General features: G+C 39.0%; 2 protein-coding genes across 9 annotated transcripts in view; one reads left to right on the top strand and one right to left on the bottom strand.

The window, feature by feature from the left end:
- The window catches only part of FAM13B (family with sequence similarity 13 member B), a 55,306-nt gene extending 48,598 nt beyond the window's left edge, over nucleotides 1-6,708 (top strand). For all 6 annotated transcript variants that reach the window (XM_079967508.1, XM_079967506.1, XM_079967509.1 and 3 more), the window contains 5 exons: nucleotides 650-745; nucleotides 1,562-1,645; nucleotides 1,758-1,930; nucleotides 2,462-2,563; nucleotides 4,074-6,708. In XM_079967508.1, coding sequence (XP_079823634.1) covers nucleotides 650-745; nucleotides 1,562-1,645; nucleotides 1,758-1,930; nucleotides 2,462-2,563; nucleotides 4,074-4,191 — 573 coding nt within the window. In that variant the 3' untranslated portion in view covers nucleotides 4,192-6,708. The remainder of the gene's footprint in view (nucleotides 1-649; nucleotides 746-1,561; nucleotides 1,646-1,757; nucleotides 1,931-2,461; nucleotides 2,564-4,073) is intronic.
- PKD2L2 (polycystin 2 like 2, transient receptor potential cation channel) overlaps nucleotides 4,041-21,349 on the bottom strand; it is a 32,403-nt gene continuing 15,094 nt past the window's right edge. For all 3 annotated transcript variants that reach the window (XM_079967606.1, XM_079967607.1, XM_079967605.1), the window contains 9 exons: nucleotides 19,775-19,945; nucleotides 18,545-18,726; nucleotides 17,663-17,783; nucleotides 14,802-14,903; nucleotides 12,106-12,182; nucleotides 10,867-10,921; nucleotides 10,463-10,542; nucleotides 9,241-9,361; nucleotides 4,041-4,270 (listed from right to left, as the gene is read on the bottom strand). In XM_079967606.1, coding sequence (XP_079823732.1) covers nucleotides 9,259-9,361; nucleotides 10,463-10,542; nucleotides 10,867-10,921; nucleotides 12,106-12,182; nucleotides 14,802-14,903; nucleotides 17,663-17,783; nucleotides 18,545-18,726; nucleotides 19,775-19,945 — 891 coding nt within the window. In that variant the 3' untranslated portion in view covers nucleotides 4,041-4,270; nucleotides 9,241-9,258. The remainder of the gene's footprint in view (nucleotides 4,271-9,240; nucleotides 9,362-10,462; nucleotides 10,543-10,866; nucleotides 10,922-12,105; nucleotides 12,183-14,801; nucleotides 14,904-17,662; nucleotides 17,784-18,544; nucleotides 18,727-19,774; nucleotides 19,946-21,349) is intronic.

Genomic DNA, 21,349 nt, shown 5'->3' with positions numbered 1-21,349 from the left:
CTGAGTGAAGTGTTGGGTTCCCATGTGCCTGGGAGGAAAGCTTTTGCTGAGTTAAATTTTGCTGCCAAATAACCACTGCTTAGCATCGTGTATGAACCACAAACCCTGATTTAAACAATACTGTTAAACAAGCCAGCTCTATAACCAACCCATGGATCAAAGTTGGCTTGTTTAACAACTCATAATTGGCCACATTTGTTCATAATGATAAGCTAGACTTCCTGGCTTATTGTGGTTTGTGTGTATGAGCACTGGGCTTATGGACCTCACAGCTCCAAATTAAAATCACAGATTTAAAAACTGACTAGGCCAGGGAGTGGACTGCACTTGTTTTATGTGTGAACACAGTCATTGTTTTAAAACAGGATCATATCTAATGACAGGCCCAAATGGTTTAAAGTAAAACAAAAGTTGGCAGAAGCCCTACTCGCACCATGTGGGAAGAGGAAAGTGCCGCAAGCCCGGTATTTTGCTCAGGCTGCTGGAAACATGTCCACATAGTGCTAAATCATGGCTTAGCATTGCATATCAACTGGACCACTTCAGGACAACTAATGAGCAAGGAGACTCTGACATCATGTGATCCTTAATGGTGAAGATACCCTGTTTTGTTTTGAGTGTTAGATAACCCATTTCTGCTTTCACTCAGGTCTCCAAAGAAGAAAGGCATATTGTTAAACCTCTCTATGACAGATACAGGCTTGTGAAACAAATGTTAACTCGAGCGAGCATTACTCCCATCCTTGTAAGTAGTTAATCAGTGTTTCATACATTTTCCAACTGATTGGTGTGTACTTGCCTCAACAATGAGTGTTCATCTTGCTAGATGTCTCCCTTCTGGACTAGGCCTTATGCTCAAAACAGGTGTTCCCAAGCTAGGTAGTGAAACACTAGATAGTGAATTTTTTAAATCCTTAATCTTGTTTTCATATGGTCTCCTAGTTTTGGATTTGCAAATTATTAATGCCTTTAAATTTTTTAGAGCTTTTCATTTTCATTAATGCCTTTAAATTTTTCATTAATGCCTTGGAATTTTTTAGAGCTTTTCATTTCATTTTTAAATGTTTTGAATATGCATTCAGTTTATTTTTAAAAATGTTTTTATTACTTTGGTGGTTACTACCCATGGCTACTTTGGAAGGGTAGGATAACAATAACAATAATCGGGTAATGAAACTAGTTCCAACTCTCAGCAGTTTTTAAGATGTTATTTAGTTTCTCAGCTGTAGCAAATGTTAAATGTGTCTATTTGTCTACATTCATCAAATCAATATTTGTCTGAAATGACTACCATTTTTTAACATGGTGATCTTTCTTTAGACACACTGTAAAGCTTCCTGTGCAGTAGTTGAGAATTGGGCATTGGTTTGCATGTAAGATTTACTGTTCTCACTTTATGCTGGGAACAAATGCCTGAAGATAAATGTTGACTAGGGTTGAATGTGCTGTTTAGCCAACATAGTCCAAAATATAAAATGATGCTGTACTCAACCAAAACGTAAGTTGAACAAAATAACAGATTTCTTGTATATTGCGTAACATATTGTGACGTATATTTTAGGGCTCACCATCAACCAAAAGACGAGGTCAGATGTTACAACCTATCATTGAAGGAGAAACAGCCCACTTCTTTGAAGAAATCAAGGTATTTTATCTATCCAAAGACAACAGAGGTCCCATAAGGGCCTATAGTGTACACTTAACTGCAGCATTTCACATTAATACACACATCTCTCAACAATTTTATTATTTTTCAGGAAGAGGAGGAAGATGGTGATGTGTCATCAGAGTTAACTGATCTCTTAAAAACTAACACCCAAACGCAGTCTATTACTACTAGTCCAGTTGAAAACTCAGAATCTGATGTTGAAGAAAGTCAAGAGAAATTGACTCGAGAGCTTCGTCTGTCGAGTACACGTGCAGCTTCCATGTACGTAAATGTGACCATGTGAGCACCACACAATTGTAGCTTTGTAATCAAAACAGCTGATTGTTATTTTTTTAAAACACTTGTGGATCATGATGGGGTGTGAGGTGGAACAGTGAAGGGTTTTCATTTGCAATGTCCTCCTGTAACAGGTCAGCCAAATCATTTTACTTAGTTGTTTAAATCAAAGGATTCCATGGGCCAGATTTGGCCCAGCTCTGATCCCAGTTTGACCTGAGAGGCTGTTCTCCCAAAACCACATCAGGCGTGGGGCAAGCAGAGGTGCAGCTGGATCAGCTGTGTGACCGAGTTCCCCATGGGAAACATCATCACACAGCCAATCCATTCCCCTATGGTGAACTTGATTGCATAGCTGATGACTGCAGAAAGCAGCTATGTTATACTCAGTGCTGCAGCCGGCTGTCAGGCACCTGGAAAATGTTGCACAAGGGGCATTGATATTATTGCTTTGTTGATGGGTGGAATATCCATGATGGTTTTGATTACTCTATGCATTTTTTTATAATTTTATAGGCCTGAATTATTGGAGCAACTTTGGAAAGCCAGAGCTGAAAAAAAGAAATTGCGCAAAACTCTACGGGAATTTGAAGAAGGGTTTTATCAGCAGAATGGAAGGTTAGTTGAATATACAGTGATTGTAGGCCCAGAAGTTTACTCATACTGAAGATGAGACAAATATGCAATTGTGTTTGTTGGTGAAGGCATTAGTTATGTTAGTAATGTACAGTGTTGAAAATGACAACGTAACACTGACTCCGTTCACATGACTCTTACTAAGCCAGGATACACTTGCTTTATGCAATTGCATGCAGCCCTTTGCCTTCTCTCTTTGTACAAGTGGGAAAACAAGGAATCCACAGTTAACTATAGCCCTACATTAGCTATAGTGTAAACTGGAACTCTGGTTTAAGACTTTCAAACAAACCAGGATTCATAAACCAACTTTAAACCATAGATTTATAGCCTGGCTTGTTTGGAAGCCATAGCTTCTAGGTTTGGAAACACATAGCTTCTATGTTTACTTGTAACAGGAAACATTGGTTAACAGTGGGTCCCTTGATTAGATTTTGCAAATGTGGCCTCTAATGTTCATCTATTTTAGTAGGATCATCAGTCACACTATTTGGTTTCAATGAATCTTTGTACAAATATAGCCAATTAAAATAAATTACAAAATTTAGTACATGTTTCCCATGGGATTCTAGCCATTTTTACCTCAGTTCAGCAAGAAATAAGTTCTGTGAAAGAAGCTGGAGGTGGCTTCAAATTCATTACACACAATGCTTGCCAATCAAATAAGTCATTACATTCCATAAAGATACTGAGAAATGTAGCATAATAGAACTTCAATATTACTGTCAACTGCATCTCTCAACTTTGCTATAACGACAGTGCAGCCTTGTCATTATGTACTGGATTCAACTAAATACCTATACTAGTAGGAGACAGCACAATATATTTTTCTCCCCTTTCTCCCCCCCCCCCCGCCAATCTCTGGGGAGATTGAAAGAAACCCCAGAACCGCATGCAAACAGAGGAGACAGTTCGATTAGGCAAGCAGAAATGTTTGTGCTTACAATGCAATTTCATTAGCACTAGTTTGAATTCCACCCTGTGACATTTTTGCACTGATTTGGGTGGAATGTGAACATGTAGGCTTGGCTACTCTTACCCATTTAAATGGGTTTTTAACCTTAAAAAAAAACAACAACCCACAAAGTTAACTTTTTATAGACAATTTGTAAAACCTTATGAGAACAACAGATAAAATGAAGTACTCACTCTTATGAGTAGAGTGCTACAGATGTATTTCCTTTTCTTGTTACTACTTTAAATTGTTAACACATGCTATTATTTGATAGAAATGTAACCTCCATGTTCAGAAGCAATATATCTCTGATTACTAGGTTCCTTCCATGAATTGATGTTTGTACTTACTTCAGAAAATACAAGCTTTTGCCTAAAAATGCTTAGAATGAAGCACAGGGTCAAGGATGACAGATGCATCACCTCCAGTTCACCAGTATAACATGAAACACCTCTAGCCTGCATGCATCCCCAATCTATTTCAAACCAACAAAATTGGTCAGAATTGTTAAATGTTGCATTGGCTTTATTTTTCCAGAAATGTTCAGAAAGAAGATCGTGCTCCCATGCTTGATGAGTACAGAGAGTACAAGAAAGTTAAAGCCAAACTGCGGCTTCTTGAAGTCCTTATCAGCAAACAAGATTCTTCAAAATAAATTAAGTTTCTTCATAATAGTGAAAGGTTGTTTTCTTATGATGTCCATAGTACTGTTAGGTGTTCACTTTTGTCTTGCGCTGTTGAAAGAATGCAGTTTTTGTACATTTTATGGTGCCACATTTGAAAGGCAAGTAGGTCCTATCTAGAAAGCTAACAAAAAACTTTAAAAGTAAGACTGCTCTGTCCAACTTTAGAAAACATTTTCCTTGTTTCTTTTAATTAAAAATGCATCTTCCTCCCAAAAGACTGTAGAACTAGAACCATTCAGAAACTCTGGACCTTCTAACTTCGTTTCATCTGCATTTGTTAGTGTTGTACTGAACTCTCTCTGTTGCCTTTTTATGCTGGGGAACAATGGCAGCAAATTTAAGAACACAACTGTGTTTTTCAACACCAAACTGAACTGAAATGCCTTTCAGAGGACCGCTGCGGAATAACTCTGTTTGATTTTAAATGACATTTTTCATACGATAGAATGGTTTATGGTCTGTAGATACTTGCAACTTAAAGCTCCTTGGTCTTCAGTTTCAGATTACAATGGACAAACCAGAAAGTGACCTTGCTTGTTGTATTTTTAAAACTTGGAAAAACCTGAACATTTATATCACATATTGCCTACAAGACTTGCATTACTGTTAATTTATCAATTTATCAGCTGATGGTGATTTAGTGTGTGATCTCAAATGGATATTGCATCATACCTTTGTATGGGAGAGTGTCTGTGCTCAGCTCTGTTGTATCTGAAATAAGCATATCTTACCAAGGGCTAAAATAAAATCATTAGTGTGATGGATTCAAGGTAGACACACAGTTTGAGAAAAGCCTCTCTGCTATGTCACTGTTGTAAAAATGGAAGGAAAAGTGATTTGTTTGTGGCAATAAGCAGATATCATATGGTTATTGCATGATGAAGCTTCAGAATTGAAACATTTTTGTGATGTTTATTTTGCCTAGTATAGATGACAGTAGCCTTTAATGGTTCTTCTCAATCCCTTCCCCGCCCCACTTAAATCTGCAGTCTGAAAGGCTCTATCCAAGCCTACTGTGGACATACAGTCTGCACATAGAGAGATTATCAAAGGTCAGAGACACCGTTTTACCACCTGTCTTTATGGCATGTGTGCAGACACTGTACCTCAGGCCCTTAAAAATGGTTTGATGAATTGAGTGCCAGGGTGTGCACACTGAACGGGGAGGAACAGGGCAGTGTCATGGGATTTCTTTGCATGTGGGTGCTGCATCTGTGGCACAACTGGACTGAGCCCTAAATGTTGAAATTGGCACATTTTTGATATCTTTTGTACTGTGGCCATGTTTTTGTACGTGCCTATTTGCTGCATGTGTTATGAACAGCTAATGTCAACACAGATATTGATTCTCATTGCTTTTTGAAAGACCAAAAAATGAATGTCTGTGAAATAAGTGGCTAGCATGTAATTCATCAGGTCAGTGTGTTAACATGGAATAGATAGAAAGTAGATTTTCAATACTCCATACTTGCCTGTTTGCTATGTCTCTCTCTTTTTACTGTGATTATAGGCATGTAATTTTGGAACCCAAGAGCACTGAAATGAGATTATATTCAAATGCTTTGCCTTTTTATACAACTAGAAGGGTTTTTTTAGTAGTGAATTACAAGTTTGGAAATTAATCTGGAGATCATCTGTGGCTTTTATTCAGCTCCATTGTGCAATGTACACTTCACTTTGTTTTCTATCAATCTTGCAGACACAGGTGCACCCAAACATTGAAACTTATGTGTACTGTACAGTGTTGTACATGAATGTTTTATATACCACATGCAAAATGTCAATATGCACTATTTAAATGTTTTAAATAATATATTCCTCCTTTATAATGCTTAAATCTATATGATTCCAATATTTTTATAAAGTGAGTGATCAGACTGGTTCCACTTCAGAATTAACAGCTGCTTTTGTGTGTTATGCAGTGTTTGGCTGTTTGTTCAGTATCGTAGCTAGCATGGCATCAGTTATGCTAAGAGTGTGTGTTGTGCCATCTTATTGAGCAATAAATGGTAGTGTTAGGCATTTTGTGATATAACATAGTTTTACTTTCGTATAAGTAAAAACTATATGTGGATATATAGATATATAAATATATATATAAATAAACCAGATATAAATGATTGCTATGTCTGGCATTTCATTGTATAGATTTTTATAATAAAAGGATCTTTTATTGTCATACTCCATTGTGTGTTTGTGGTGTGTATGTGTGTGTGTGTGGAACATGTGTTGTTTCTCCTAATTGACTCTAGGGCGTTTAAACAAGGTTTTAACAATTGTTTGTTTTAATCCTGTGTGCTGTTGCCTATAATTCTACTGTTTGGCTTTAACATGTAGTCCTGGCTTAGAGTCTCAGAACTGGTGGTAGTTGCAGTTTCACCAGAAACAAGCATGTACTTGTGTTTTTTATCTTGTTACATTGTAAGCTGCTTTAAAGGCCTTCAGGTTGAAAGGTGACCCATAAATAAATAAATATATTCATTGTGCACACTCTTCTAATTTTTACAGTGCTGCCGACTGGAAGCAGTTTATTATATTCTAGAACGTTCAGCAGGGTTATTCTTATGTTCTACAGACCTGATTTTTTCCACATCTGAATTTGTTAACCTAATTTCTTTGTGGATATATAGAGCGTTCCAAGGTCCACCCTGTTTTGGCGAGCTGTGCCGTTTTTCTTCTCTGTCTCAAGGGTATGGGGCAGTATCTGGGGGTACTCCTGCCAACAGGTCCTTCCTTCCCACCTGATATTTTGGTCTTGTTTTTCCCATTAACCTTCATGTTAGACTGTTCCTTAACAAGTTATTGTTATTACTATCATGCACCTTTTGCTATATGTTCTAATACTTGACAGAGATCCATTCTCTGCTGTTCAAGAAAATAGCATTGAAGTGCAGTTTTGTGTTTCTGAGCTGCAAGGCAGGCAACACATCCTCCTTGGAGCCCTCTGTTGATCCACAAAGAAATATCGCTTGCAGTAAAAACAACTGATCCATCTAAAATGATGGTGCAGTTGCAAGAGCTTTGGGAAACATAGGATTAAAAACAAGATGCTGATTGGGTGTAGAATTTAGCAGTACCTTTTAAGGGAGGGTCTCAGCCATGTATGCATACTAGCCTTCCAGGGTTCCTTTATTGTTAACCATGGTTTTCAGCTGCTCACACTTTTAAAAATGGGACCTGGCTGTTGCCAGAAGAAAGTCCTTTTCCATGAACAAATGTAAGCTTGGGAGATGGCTGCAGGAAGTAAGTTTCTAATGCAATATGGCCTTGATGCTAATGCACTAAAAAAACCTCTACTCCCCCCCCCCCAGCTCTGAGCATCCTCGTCTATAGAATTAATTGCAAGGAGTAAATGTTTGTAAATTTCCTTAATTCATACGTCACAGGAAATAAGCGGTATTGACACAGGCTTTTTTTAGTGCAAAACGCACTGTTTCATACTTAACACCTCCCTGCTACCGTTACAAGTACCTGAGAGCATCCTCTTTGCACTACCAGCAATGGCACAGAGAAGGGTATTCTCAGTGACTGTATTACGGCTGTGTGCCTTCTTTCCCTGGGGATAAAATTTCAAGCTTGAATGATATCTTGAGGCATTATTTTTCAGGTGACATTTGGTTACTGAGGTAAATAGGATATTCTAAATGATGAAAATTGCCTTACATTATTTATTCACTTTTAAATTACTTGAGCTTTCAGAACAATGTAAGCAAACGCAAAACAAAATAAATATCACCATTATCTTTAGCAGCTGACTTCTCCAGTCTTACCCTGGTCCAGAAAACACTAGCTGGGAGTGTAAATCAGATCACTTCACCATTGGGGACACACACACACACACACACACACACACACACACACACACACACACAGTACTCCATTACTTTCAGTGGGAAGTAGACACAAACCTGGAGCTGCACTGACGTGGGGGTGATGAACTTTGCAATGAATGTGTCCTGTTGAAAGCAACATTTTTATTTGAAGGTACATTCAGATGTGTATCTATGGCAGGCTTAACCTTTTTTTGTGCTGAAGGCCAGCCACCATAGTCAACCCTCTGGGGGGCAACATATAAACATGGGTGTGGTGGGAACAGCAATTCTAAATACTGCCTTCCAAAAGACTTTTCCATTAGCAATTCTACACTTTTAAAAATTGTTTATTACATTCAGAAGTAAAACCAATTAAAGGATGAATTTGGGTAGTGGGATCTTGGGGATTCCAAGTATGCGACAAGTGGCTGAATTGCCTTTTCTGGATTGGGATATATCATTTTTTTCAAAATGGCTTTGGAATATAGAATATTTAGTTTCCTATAATATTTGACAGCCTTAATGTGTTGTCTACATTTTTCTTTAGTATTCATGGAGGGATGCCTGCTCCCAGCAGTTCCAAAATGAGATTTATTCTTTGCCCCTCCAATGCTGCTCTAAAGAATGAAGGAAAACACTTTTGCCTTATCTTTTAAAACATTTCTATTCTTAGGTGTTTTCCCACAGCTGCAACCTGATTGCCTGGGTTTAAGTACAGTGCCCCCAAACAGCCACATAATAAAACAGTAGGTGGAGGTGTTCAGTGCATATGTTCATGGCTATGTAACATGCCTACAGTTCTCACTTCCTGTTAAGCTACTGTTGGCAAAATAAGTTATGCGAAAAGCAGCTCTTCAGTCTTACATTTAGTAGGAGGAGGCAAGCAATCATAGCTCCTTGGCAACCCCATCTTTAGACTTTGGTTGGTTGGAACTTTCCTTTTTTTAACTTTATGAAGTAGCTTTTTCTCAGAATCTATGTGGTGTTCAGCCAAGCAACTGGCACACCACTTGAATGGAGGGGGTAATGAATAAGCTGGGCAAGAATTCCTTTAAACATCTACATTCTAGAGTCTAGAACGTTTTCCCAGTGCTGCAGCTATACTGAGACAAGTTGGGCAACCTTGTTTCTGAAAGGCATAGGAAGTTGCATCTAAGGTTTCAGTCAGACTGGGTCCCAATTGTAAAATCTGCTCTCTTCTCTTACCTTTCCCTACTATAGCTTTCATGGTGAGACTGTGGTTTTAGGAGCAGCGTTCATAAGCATGTCAAGCTTATAGGTCACTTCTTTCAGTTGTTTCTCCATTTCTGCTGTATATCTGGAAAGTCTAGAACAAGGAAAAAATCAAAATCCAACAAAACGTACAAACAGAAAACTCATCTGCAGGGCTTTAGAATCATTTTTAGCCTGCCACGCCTCCTCATTTGGCTCAACTAGCCATTTTTGGGAAGCCACACCCACCTGCTCTATACCTGAGATCCTACATGATGTTAGGTGGAGGGTGGGGCTTCATAATAACAATTGGAAGCTTAATGTGGGCTCTTGGTGGTTCCTTTGCTGGAGCAAGGTGCTCTCCAATCCACCCATGAGCTGATGGGCAGTAGGAGTGTGCCTTGCGGGGGAATAGGTTTCTGTCCAATGGAAGCCACTTCTCCTTCCCAGTGCTACTCTTTGACACCGTCCCTGCAGCCCATTTCCACTTCCCAAATCAGAAGTTGAAAGGAGTAACATGGGATGGCCTGAAAAGGGCTGTTTGGGTGCACTTGTTCCTTCCTGGGAACAAAGTATGTGCAGCTAAAGAAAGCAGCTACTTTTGGAAGTAGCTACCTTTGGGAAAGATCAACTTCCCATGGACCTCTGAAAGGAGAAGCACTGTTTGAAGCAGCTGCCCTCCTTCTCTTTTAAATGGGGTGGTGGTGGCTATGTGAAACAGTGCTTTTGAGAAGCGTTGAGGCAGCCCTGCTTGGGCAGGGATCAGCTGCATTATGGAGTTCCAACTGGGTAGTTCAGATGATCCCATCAGGAGCATGCTTTTTAAAATGAATAAATAAGTTGTTTGGGGTGGAAAACTGTCCAAATGAGGATCACACTGTCTCTTCATACATTAGTTTTCAACTGGTGTATCATGACCCCATTACTGGATTACTATCTGATGTAGGAACATCAGAAGATTCTGCTGGCTAAGGCCAATGGCCTATCCAGCTCAGCATCCTGTTCTCACAGTGGCCAAGCAATTGCCTGTGGGAAACCCACAAGCAGGATTCGAGCACAAGAGCACTCTCCCCTCCTGAACTCAGCTGGGTCACAAGAGCAGCATTTCCTAGGGGGGGGGGGCTTAACAAGTGGGTCTCCAATACATTTGGCCTGAACATGAATCCCAGTCTGAAAGGGTTGAAGACAACAGTGACTATGACACTAAGCAGCGTACCTTTGAAATTCAGTGTAAGAAACTGCATTCTGAAGTCCTGCGGATGAGCTACCATAAGATTTCCGTTTCCTGGAAACATCCTGTAGAAACACAATATTGTTTACACAAAGAAAAACAGCCATCATTAAGTCACTTTCCCATGTTCACGTGTTGCATTGCTCACATGCTCAAGTTGCATTATACAAAGTGCAGAAGTATAAATGAAGAAAGGACTAGGCATTTTCTGTCCTTAAAACACATTCCTATTACTGATCCATACAAACACACACTACCTGAAGAAAAGAATGTGTGCAGGGTCAGATGAATGCTAGATTCTACCAGAGAACAGCCAAAAAGAGAGGGAACGTGTCTGTAGTCTTGTGTGCAGAATTCAGCATCAAGTTTTTAGAGCAGAAGAATCTTACCTTGTCCAAACTACCAACTCTGGAGAGGCTCTTATTTACATCTGTCCTGGAGCTTCTAATTGTCATGCAATAAAACACAGTACACAATTACAGTCCATATTATGGCCACTTCCTGATACAGCAAGGGTGGGGAACCACTTTGGTCCAGTAGGCTGGATCAAGCAGTGGCCAACACACTATAGGCCAATCATCCAATATCTTATGATGTTGGGTGATCGGATCCCTGTAAAAGGCAGCAGTGCTCGCATACAGCATTAAATGCAAGTCCCACAGGAAAGGAGCAATTAGGAACACACACCTTAGTGTGCTCTCCCGACAGTCCCTTGGCATTCATGGCTTTATCAGTCCCACACCTCACGTCATATGACTTCAGGGGAGTAAGAGGTGGGCAACACCAGCTCAAAACAGCCTTTGTGGGCCAGAGGTTCCTCGCTGCTGTGAAACAGCTTTGAGTGAAAGTGATGTCAGCAAACTACAAAATGGAACCTGGTGTAAAATGTAGATATTTTTTTGTGTGAAAAGAATTAAGTCCCCACTTCTTCCCAAAAAGCCTGAATGCAGTTAATCAGTCAGTTGATGCTAAAGGATGACTGAACAAAGCTCCATAAATTTAGGGTCCTAAAAAGTTATCCCCACTGCTCACCCACATCTCCTCCCACATCACAATTATATCTAGTTAAAGAAGATGCATGACATGATTATTATTGCCGTTCAGCATTTCCCTGCCCCTCGCATACAGCAGCCAAGGAAGTGGTAAGATGTGGTAGAAAGAAAACACTATTTTCAATAACACATATTCAACCAAGAGATAAGAACAGACATAGGATGGCAATGGCTATACATTTCAGGAAACATCTAGATTGATTGACATTAAATTTACATGCGACAGAACTGGGAGTAGATTCCCCACCCCCTTATTTCAAAACTTTAACATGCAGTCTAGCAGCACTGTAATCAGTTTTGCCATTTGACTGCAACAGAACATGGATTCTACCATATGCTGCAACAGCAACGGAATTCTCTTGTGAGCCTTCTTTCTATCTAAATAGTATATATATACTGTATTTACTCGAATGTAATGCACACCTTTTTTGGCCTAATTACGTCATGAAAATTAGGGTGAACATTAGATTTGATAGTGTATTAGATTTGATTGCAAGCTTGAAAAACACAGCTGACATAGCAAATACTTTTTTGGTTTCAAGGTTTTGAAAACTGAGGTGCACATGTGATTTCTACCTGCTTACTCCATACAAGTCTTCTGTCTGTGATGTCTGCCTCTTCAGTTTGAGTTTGACTAGAGCTTTATTGTAACTCTAAGTATAATATAAAGAAAGGACTGTTAGGTGGATATCCCAAAACCATAGTTTGGCAATATATTCATTATATCTCACTGAAATGTCACAAAATAGTGAATAAGCTTCTGAGTTGTCAGAAACTTTTTCAAATGGATGTTAAGCAAAACTGAGTGGGGAAAGAGTGAAAGCTGAAAATGATGCTGGAGCCTCAAAGTTTGCAGTATGTATGAGTCTTAAGAGGGAATGCTGATGTGTTAGGCAGATGGGCAGAGGAAACCAATGAGAAGGGGCAACATAGACCCATCAAATCCTGAGTCCCAACTGGTGAGGGTAGAAACGATGGGACTGGTTGGAGGGCTGACATATTTCCCCAAACCCATCCTGGGCACATAGCAGGGGAACAGAAAGGATTTGGGTTCAGAGGATGCAAAGATTTCCTGGATCCACAGATATATACCTTCCTACTGTTGGAGGAGGAATAGTTGAAATCCTGCTCTGCCCAGATACCGTCAAAGCTATAAAATCCTATAGCCACTGGGATGCCATTCCAGGGACAGAGAATTGTACCCTTAAACTGGATGCAACTCTGGTGAATGCAAAACAATTTCAGTATGCACCATCTTTGGCTACTGTGCCAAACAAGCAAGCTGCCTCTTCCCGTCTATTTTTATACTATGAAAGGTAACACTTACTCAGATCTGTCTCCAGCACAACTTAGGACACACAAATTTCTTGTGAGGAAGAAAACAGAAGCAAAAAAAAGTGGTACTCTTTATAAGTGATTAAGGAGATTAATTTTATGCGGCATACTGGGTAAAAAGACACAACTGAAACATCAGGGGGAAAACCTTGGAAACCATTCTTGGTGATGGATGGTGCTGTGAAGGACCCTGAATGAGAGGCAGGGAAGGGAAGATCTGCCAGGGTGAGACAGTAGGAGAAAAAACGAAAGCTCCCTGGTGAGAGCTGGGAAAGTCTACCACTTTCTATGTGAGGGTTAAGAGCTACCTTTGAGAGAGGACTCTGCATTTTCTTTTATCTTTCTTTTATTGTTATTGTTTTTATTTAATTAGTTTCTTTTCTTTTATTGTATTATGGAAAACCTTTAATAAAATTGTATGGGGGGTGGAATAAAAAGTTGGCTACCATTCTTGTAACTGTCCTCACAGATTTTAGTTGTATGTATTTATCAAAAACCATTGTCTCAATACATTCAGTGCTAAACAGAGGCTGGGCTGTGAAAAACAGCTTTAATAAACCTGGGTGGGAGTTCTATGTACTGGAAATGTCCATGGTATCTTTTTATAAACGAGCCTCCTTAATATTTTCCCCATGATCATATCTGAACAATAAGCAATCCTTGGCTTTTAAAAATGAGGGAATGCTTTTATTTCAAGATGTTAGAAATTATGACACCTGTCACTTGAACATCCTATCACAGGATGCTCGGTTGCTTAAAATAAAGCAGCCTTTCTTCAAAATCCCAATAATAAGGATAAGAAAAAAAGTCAACGGAAGCTAAATTAGGTACTATGTTACACCGGTGAATTTGGGATTAATCAGGCTTTGAACAAGCATGAGGCAGAAAGTGTTTGTAGTTTCTGAATATGCAGTGATTGCAAATATACACCTGGCAAATGAATAATAAATAACAGCGACTTGGGGGGCTGATAAAAACCCCTGCTCTTAAATAAGAAAATCTCACATGAGATTCTCAATGAAACTAGATTTACATATTCATCAGCCACACCAAACACATGTTTCTCCCTATCACCAGGCTCTGCACAACCAAATGGGGCATTGCTAGTAACCTGCTTGAAAATATCATATGGTCAAAAAGAAGACATGGGTAATATAAAGAGATGCAACGAGTTTTCACAAGTCACTAAAGGTGTACCACATAATCCCAATGTAGAGATGGTTGAGCCCCTAAATACGAAGATAAGGTTGGAATCATGTGGTGACTTTCTTATTTTTCCCAGCCTCACAAATGCAGCCAACCAGAAATGACTCCTTGATTAGGAGATGCAACCCAAACAATGAGGTGACAAAACCCCATTCATTGTCTATGGAACCACGGACCCATTGAAGCCAAGTGAATTGCATCTCAGTTAACTGGAACTGTAGGAAGTAGTACCGGGTTGATCCTTTAAAGGACTTTATGAATAAAGCAAGTAGTCAGCAACTACTCATTATAGATTCTATTATCTATGATTAATATAGTCACATGATTAAGCTGACATATGAACAAGCTTTTGATCACACACACAACCACTTAGCTCTTCCCTTTGTGTGAACAGAAAATAAGCCAGGAAATTTTCCATTAACTATAATTTCCCATTTTGTCCTCATGATAGCTTTGGAACAAGCCAGGATATTAAACCACTCCAAACCATTATATGAGTCTTAATATACTTGTTCGTCCTGAAACCATTAACCATTAATTTCCCAGTCAGGATGAGATGGAAAGATTTCCTGTCTTGTTTACTTGCTCTAACAAAAGGAGCAACAAAGTGGCTGCAGGTACAAAATGAAACTTCTTCACATCTCATCGTATTAAGCCAATATATGATTAACAAGCAGCCATTATTTTGTTGCTGACAATGGTAATATGAACAAACACCTATAGGTGCTTACCTGTTTAATAAGATCACTGATCTCAAATTCTCTGCTTGGGATGACTGAAAAATCAGCTTTCACTTCAGAGTATGTGTCATTAATGATTGCCAAGAACATGTTCTGTGCAAAAGAGAAAGAATTTTGAGTCACAAAATCAGAGGCTGAACTTACAGGAAGCGGTCTCAATGGTTATTTAATCGGATCCATTATAGTCAAAAGCAATGATGCCAGATTAGTCAATACAACAGAGCAGCGATTAGAGTCAACAATATTTGCAAGGTGCAGTGAGAAAAATTAGTACATTAATAATAGAAGACAACTCACCAACCTTGCAAGATAGTGGCTAATAGTAGTTTTTATTAATTTTACAACTCCTTCTAAAGTTCCAATATTAATATGATAACTACACCCACTATTTTTTTCTCCGTTTGTCCAAGAGGATCACATCAATTGCTGGTTAGCGCCCTTGATGAGGATTTTACTTCAAAATTTTGTGTCATGTTTAGTACCTTAGTAATGAGGTACAAATCAAACTTGATTGCAATTTTCCTCATGATGTTTGGATGACTACTACAAGATACACTGTCCATGCCACCTGAAATGAGGGGCAAGGATGTTTTACTGGTGAAAAGATTCCATTCTGTATTCTACTGTGCTTAAAGGTAAAGGTACCCCTGACCGTTAGGTCCAGTTGCAAACGACTCTGGGTTTGCGGCGTTGATCTCGCTTTACAGGCTGAGGGATCCAGCGTTTGTCCGCAGACAGCTTCCGGGTTATGTGGCCAGCATGACTAAGCTGCTTCTGGAGAACCAGAGCAGCACATGGAAAAGCTGTTTACCTTCCTGCCGGAGTGGTACCTATTTATCTACTTGCACTTTGATGTGCTTTTGAACTGCTAGGTGGGCAGGAGCTGGGACCGAACAACGGGAGCTCACTCGGTCGCGGGGATTCAAACTGCTGACCTTCTGATCGGCAAGCCCTGGGCTCTGTGGTTTAGACCACAGCGCAACCCGCATCCCCTATTCCACTGTACTTAACCATCTCCAATTAAATAAGTATGTCACACTGCTGCTCATCATGATGACAGACTAAGTGCTTGAACCTGCCCCTCAGCATAGGCTGTGAATTGGCTTACAAGTAAAGTTGTGTGCTATCTGTGTGCAAAAAGACCCCCAGGTATGCACAGGAATAGGAAAGTGGGTAGGTCAGATTTCAAAAGATAATGGGGAAATGATGCAGCATGGATGTAAGCAAAGGCTTACAATGGAAATACAACTGGGCTTACTTCATAAGACTGCAGCCTTAACAAAAGCACCCCATGTTTACAAACCTCTATTTGGGAAAAATAAGGTTGGGATGACACTGATTTAGTTTTCTCATCTTCTAACATCCCAGTGGCAAATATGAAAATGTGCACCTACATTTTATAATCATGCCTACTTTTACATAAGCAACTTGGCTCTGCTATTCAGTATTCAAGGTTTATCACAGTAAATTGGCAGGGCAACATAATCAAAACAAAGTATAAAAAAAGAAAACTCATGCCCCACCTCGAGTTCTCTAACTTTACCCGCTAAACCTGAGGGAATAGACAAATAAGAATGGTAAGCCTTTCTAAAATTAGCTCCTTGCTCCACAACATTTGCAGTCTACCATCTCTCAATCACCCTCTTGTTGCATCCCTGCTTCCTTGCCACATCTCCTTTTTCCCTGACTCATTAACAAACCATTACTAAGCTTAGCACTACAAGGACTGCTGAAGTAAGTGTCAGCCCTGAGTGCTTAAACAGCAGAATAATTTAAAGTCATGCCTCAGTGCTTTACAAATGTATCTCTCAAAAGAAATTCCAGCAGAAGGTAGACCATATTGCACTTCTGTAAGTGAGTAGTCTCAGGCCAATTCTATAGGATATAAACTATCTGACTTTTAAAAGGCATATGAAGGCAGCCCTGTATAGGGAAGCTTTCAATGTCTGATGTTTTACTGTGTCTAATGTTTTAATTTGTTGGAAGCTGCCCAGAGTGGCTGGGGCAACCCAGTCAGATGGGAAGCATATCAATAATAATAATAATAATAATAATAATAATAATAATAATAATAATAGTTGTTGTTGTTGTTGTTGTTGTTGTTGTTGTTGTTGTTGTTGTTGTTACATACTTCTAGGGCCCAAAGGGAGCTGAACACCACCGGGAGGGCCACACAATTCCCAACCCAGCTGTACACAGATACCTGGAAGTGGGTCTCACTGAACTCAGTGGGACTTACTTCCAAATAAGACATGCATAGGATTATACTGTTGTTGCTTTTGTTGTTGGCTTTCTGGTGCTCATGGTTTGCATTAAAATATGACAACTTTGGTGAAATATATATAACAATAGTCTTTCAGCTTAATACGCAAAGATATAAACACGACTTTTGCTTTCACTCTTCCCTTTGCACAAGCCATGATTAACTGGAAAGTCTCTAATTAACCATAATTGCCAGTTTTATCTAAGCCATGAAACTATGGTTACCAGCTTGAGAACAAACCACAGTATTAAAACAACTTCAAATTGTGGCTTGGAATATGGTTAATTGAAGCTTTCCTGGTTTATTTGTTTGCACTGCAAATTGAAAAGAACAGTACTTGACTATGCTAAAAAAAGGCACACTGATATCTCAGCATATTAAGCCAATATATGATCATTTAAACACTGTCCCATAAAACTATGAACATGTGTACTATGTTTTATTACTCTGACACCAGCCCAAATACAGAGATTTAATTTCTTTCTTTCTTTCTTTCTTTCTTTCTTTCTTTCTTTCTTTCTTTCTTTCTTTCTTTCTTTGCTTGTATATGTATTTGTATTTAATTGGAATTATCTAAAACACTACTTACCAGCAGTACGAAGAACACAAAGAACACAAATGTGATGAAGTAAATTGGCCCAAGAATTCGATTTGCATGCTCTATTTCGGCAAAGTTAAAATCTCCAAGCACGATGCGAAATTGGGTAAAACTTGAGAGGGAGAAAAAATATAGAAACGGTCAGTATACAATATTCTTCTACAATTTATATTGAGTTAAATCTTATGATACAGCTTATACTCAGTTTTAAAATATCAACCACTGGCTTCCATAGATTATCTGTTCTGAGCTTTCAAACCTATTTCTATAGTGACTAGCTAATTTTATTATTATTAAGATTTTACCTTGCATATTATTATTAAGATTTTACCTCAGCATAGCTCCCAAAGAGTGTATAGTGGCAAAACAATTTAGACATAAAAGTTTAGAACAGCCTTGCTCGAACTGATGCCCTCCAGATGATTTGGACGAGAGCTCCCATCATCCCTGACCATTGGCTATGCTGGCTGGGGTCAAAGCATCTAGTCCAAAACACCTGGAGGGCACCAGGTTGAGAAAGGCTGGCTTAGGTAACAATCCACTTCGTGCCCTGCATGCAGAAATGTTCATTCACAGTCATCATGTCTCCCTGTACCTGGATGAGAACTGAAGCGGGAAGGGTTTGGTGATATACTGTTGTTTCAGGTGCGAGCTCCTTTAAAATGGCTGTGAGTAAATGGGTCGCTTTGCCCACCCAGTAAAGATTTGCTGTGCCACCATTGCCCATTCCAGCTGTATACTTTTACCAGGCAGCTCAGATATCCCACAACATGCCATTATTAAACATCTCAGGCACTCTTAGCACTTCACTTAAGAAAATACTGCTACAACTAATCACAGAACTATATGAAGACAATCTGGAAGACTCCATACATGCAATTCTGAAAAGTGGAAAATTCGTCCACTTGAGACCCGAAGACCAGGTAACCCAACTGTGCGTATGCAAAGAAGATGATAAAGAACATGATGGCAAATCCGATGATATCTTTAGCACAGCGGGATAGAGTGGAAGACAGCTGGGTCATGGTCTTGTTAAAGCTTATGTATTTAAATATCTGGAAGAAAACAGAACAGGATACATTGTGGTGGGACAAAGACCAAGCCAACAGAAGGGGCTCAAAGTTACCTGCTTAAATTTGGCAGGAAACCAATACTAAACTGGATGAATATTCAGGTGAGCCTGAAATGAAATAACTAGAGAAATGAAGTTCTTTATAAAAGACATATTATTTTGATTTTTTTATAAAAAATTATATTCCATTCTTCTAGTGCTTATAGATCACTTCCAGTGCTCACACAGTTCCCTTTTCCAGAGGAAGGATTTCTGCTGGAGATTCTATATAACTCTTTATATAAATTAAAATAATCAGTATTGGACGTACTGAATGGTGGACCTTTAAGCCCAATTTCAAACATTACATTGGTCCCTAGTGTGAGATCCCATGCTACTCTGGTAACTTAACTGAAACTGCAAAAGAAGAGCAAGCGATGGGGACATTCTCTTACGGCACTTCCAGTTTAAGTTTAAAAGGGAAAATAAATGTGGGAAATGCACAAGCTCTTTATTTAACTGGAACATGACATTCTCTCCATGGAAATTCCCTTCTGAACATTACACTAGAACAGGGTGTTCTAATCTTTTTGGACCAACGGACATATTTGGAATTTGGAGTAACTGCTAGGGCAAGTGTGACTGTATGACCAGCTTTCACCAATGGAAGATTAGTGAAAAGTTAACCCATTTTCTTAAAGCAATGCAAGGCATTTCATGGTCCCATTAGCAGTCCATAATACTACACAACAGCTTTCCCCACTCCTATACTTTAAGTAGGCTGCAATTTTAGAAGGAAGGTGATAAAGAACATGACAGTGGATGTTACTAAAGTGGCATTTTTGAGGGTCTCCCTGACAGATAATGTACTATAGTTCCCTAAAGGATAAGCCTTGGCAGAGATTATGAATGTGGAGGAAAGAGGAAAATATCTATAAACACCTATGCAAACATTCTTCAGATAGCTCTTTAAAATCTCTAAGAGAAAATTTTCTGTGAGAAGTATGAAAATAAAACATTGTTTATATATTTAGCAATGTGAGCAGCAGTACCTTTATCCATGCAAAAAATACATTCACTGAAATCATATTATTGTAACGGGTCTGCCAGAATGAAAGGAAATTAAAGTCTGGATAAGCTTCTGAATTGGAGAGCAGACTTTCCATCAACCTGGACACTTCGATAGTTCGGTAAACATTGAAGAAAATAGCAAAAACAGACAACTGGAGGGGAAAAAGCAAACGTTTGTGAGGTTACAATTTATATTTTTCTGATATATTATTCATATCTTAATGAAGTTGATTGATAAAGGGCTACGAGAGGTCAACCATATCTGCCTATAAGCCAAATATGCATTAAAATGTATGTAGGGAATTAATAATAATAATAATAATAATAATAATAATAATTATCATTTATACCCCACCCATCTGGCTGGGCCTCTCCAGTCACTGTGGGCAGCTTCCAACAAAGGAGTAAAAATACATTAAAACATCAATCATTAAAAACTTCCCTAAACAGGGCTGTCTTCTAAATGTCAGATAATTGTTTATTTCTTTGATGGGAAGGCGTTCCACAGAGCGGGCGCCACTACCGAGAAGGCCCTCTGGGTATCTGAGTATCTATATAAGGAGCATTTTATTTTATGAAACACCATAACTCATGCTCTTCTTCACCATGAGGGTAACATTAATATTTTTCTTCAGGCATGGAATACTCACATCGTAGTTGTCACGTGAAATGGAATGTTTTAGGGTACATGAAGAACTCATTTAAGTTTTATTACTAGCTTAGAATGGTTTCCCCTAAAAGGATTCTGTGTGGGGCGAGTTTCCCTCAGATTTCCGTATGAGTCCCAGAATTTCATTTATTTACATACAAAATGAGGATTAAGAATTGCTGTTATAATTATTACAGTTTGCAAGCAAATGTATTTACATGTTTGTGTAGCAACCTCAGAGACTTAAAACAGCCCTTCTCCCTGTGCTGACAGGATGATGACATAATGATTTGCCTTTTTCCAGATACTGCTGAAAAAGTCTCCACCTTCTGAACTAGATTTTCGCATCCCTTCTCTGTCTCTCTTTCTATCTCTGCATCTGTCTCTTTCTTAAAGCTCTGCTGTCACCTGGAATGCCCCAAAATACCGACAGGCCATTAAAATGATAAAGTGGAAACCTTTTCGGTGGAAAAAAGATAGGGACTCTGTTTCTTTAGCTATTGTTATAGAGCTGCCATTCTTTATCCATCTGATGTCGCCTTTTGGGGACCGCAAAATTCTTGCCATGACACAACAGGCTTTTTGAGGATGGGAAGTTTGCACCCCTCTCCCCACATGAACCAACCCAGACACTGCAATCATCATCTGAGACATTTCTTCCATGTGGTGACTCTCCCCTTGTGGAATGCTCTCCCCAGGAAGGCTTGCCTGGCCCTTTCGTTATGTATCTTTAGGTGCCAAGAAAAAACATTTCTCTTCAAGAGACTGTGGAAGAAGATTGGAAGAAATTTAAGATGTATCTTAAGAACTATTATAAAATTGAGGAATGCTAAAATGCCGAGGGAAAAGAAGACGTAGAATTGCAGCGGAAAATTGTGTTTAATTTTTAGGGTGGAATTGAAAAAGA

Source organism: Podarcis cretensis, assembly GCF_951804945.1.
Source record: "Podarcis cretensis genome assembly, chromosome: 2".
Lineage (NCBI taxonomy): Eukaryota > Metazoa > Chordata > Lepidosauria > Squamata > Lacertidae > Podarcis > Podarcis cretensis.
This window is presented reverse-complemented; position numbering and strand designations above follow the sequence as displayed.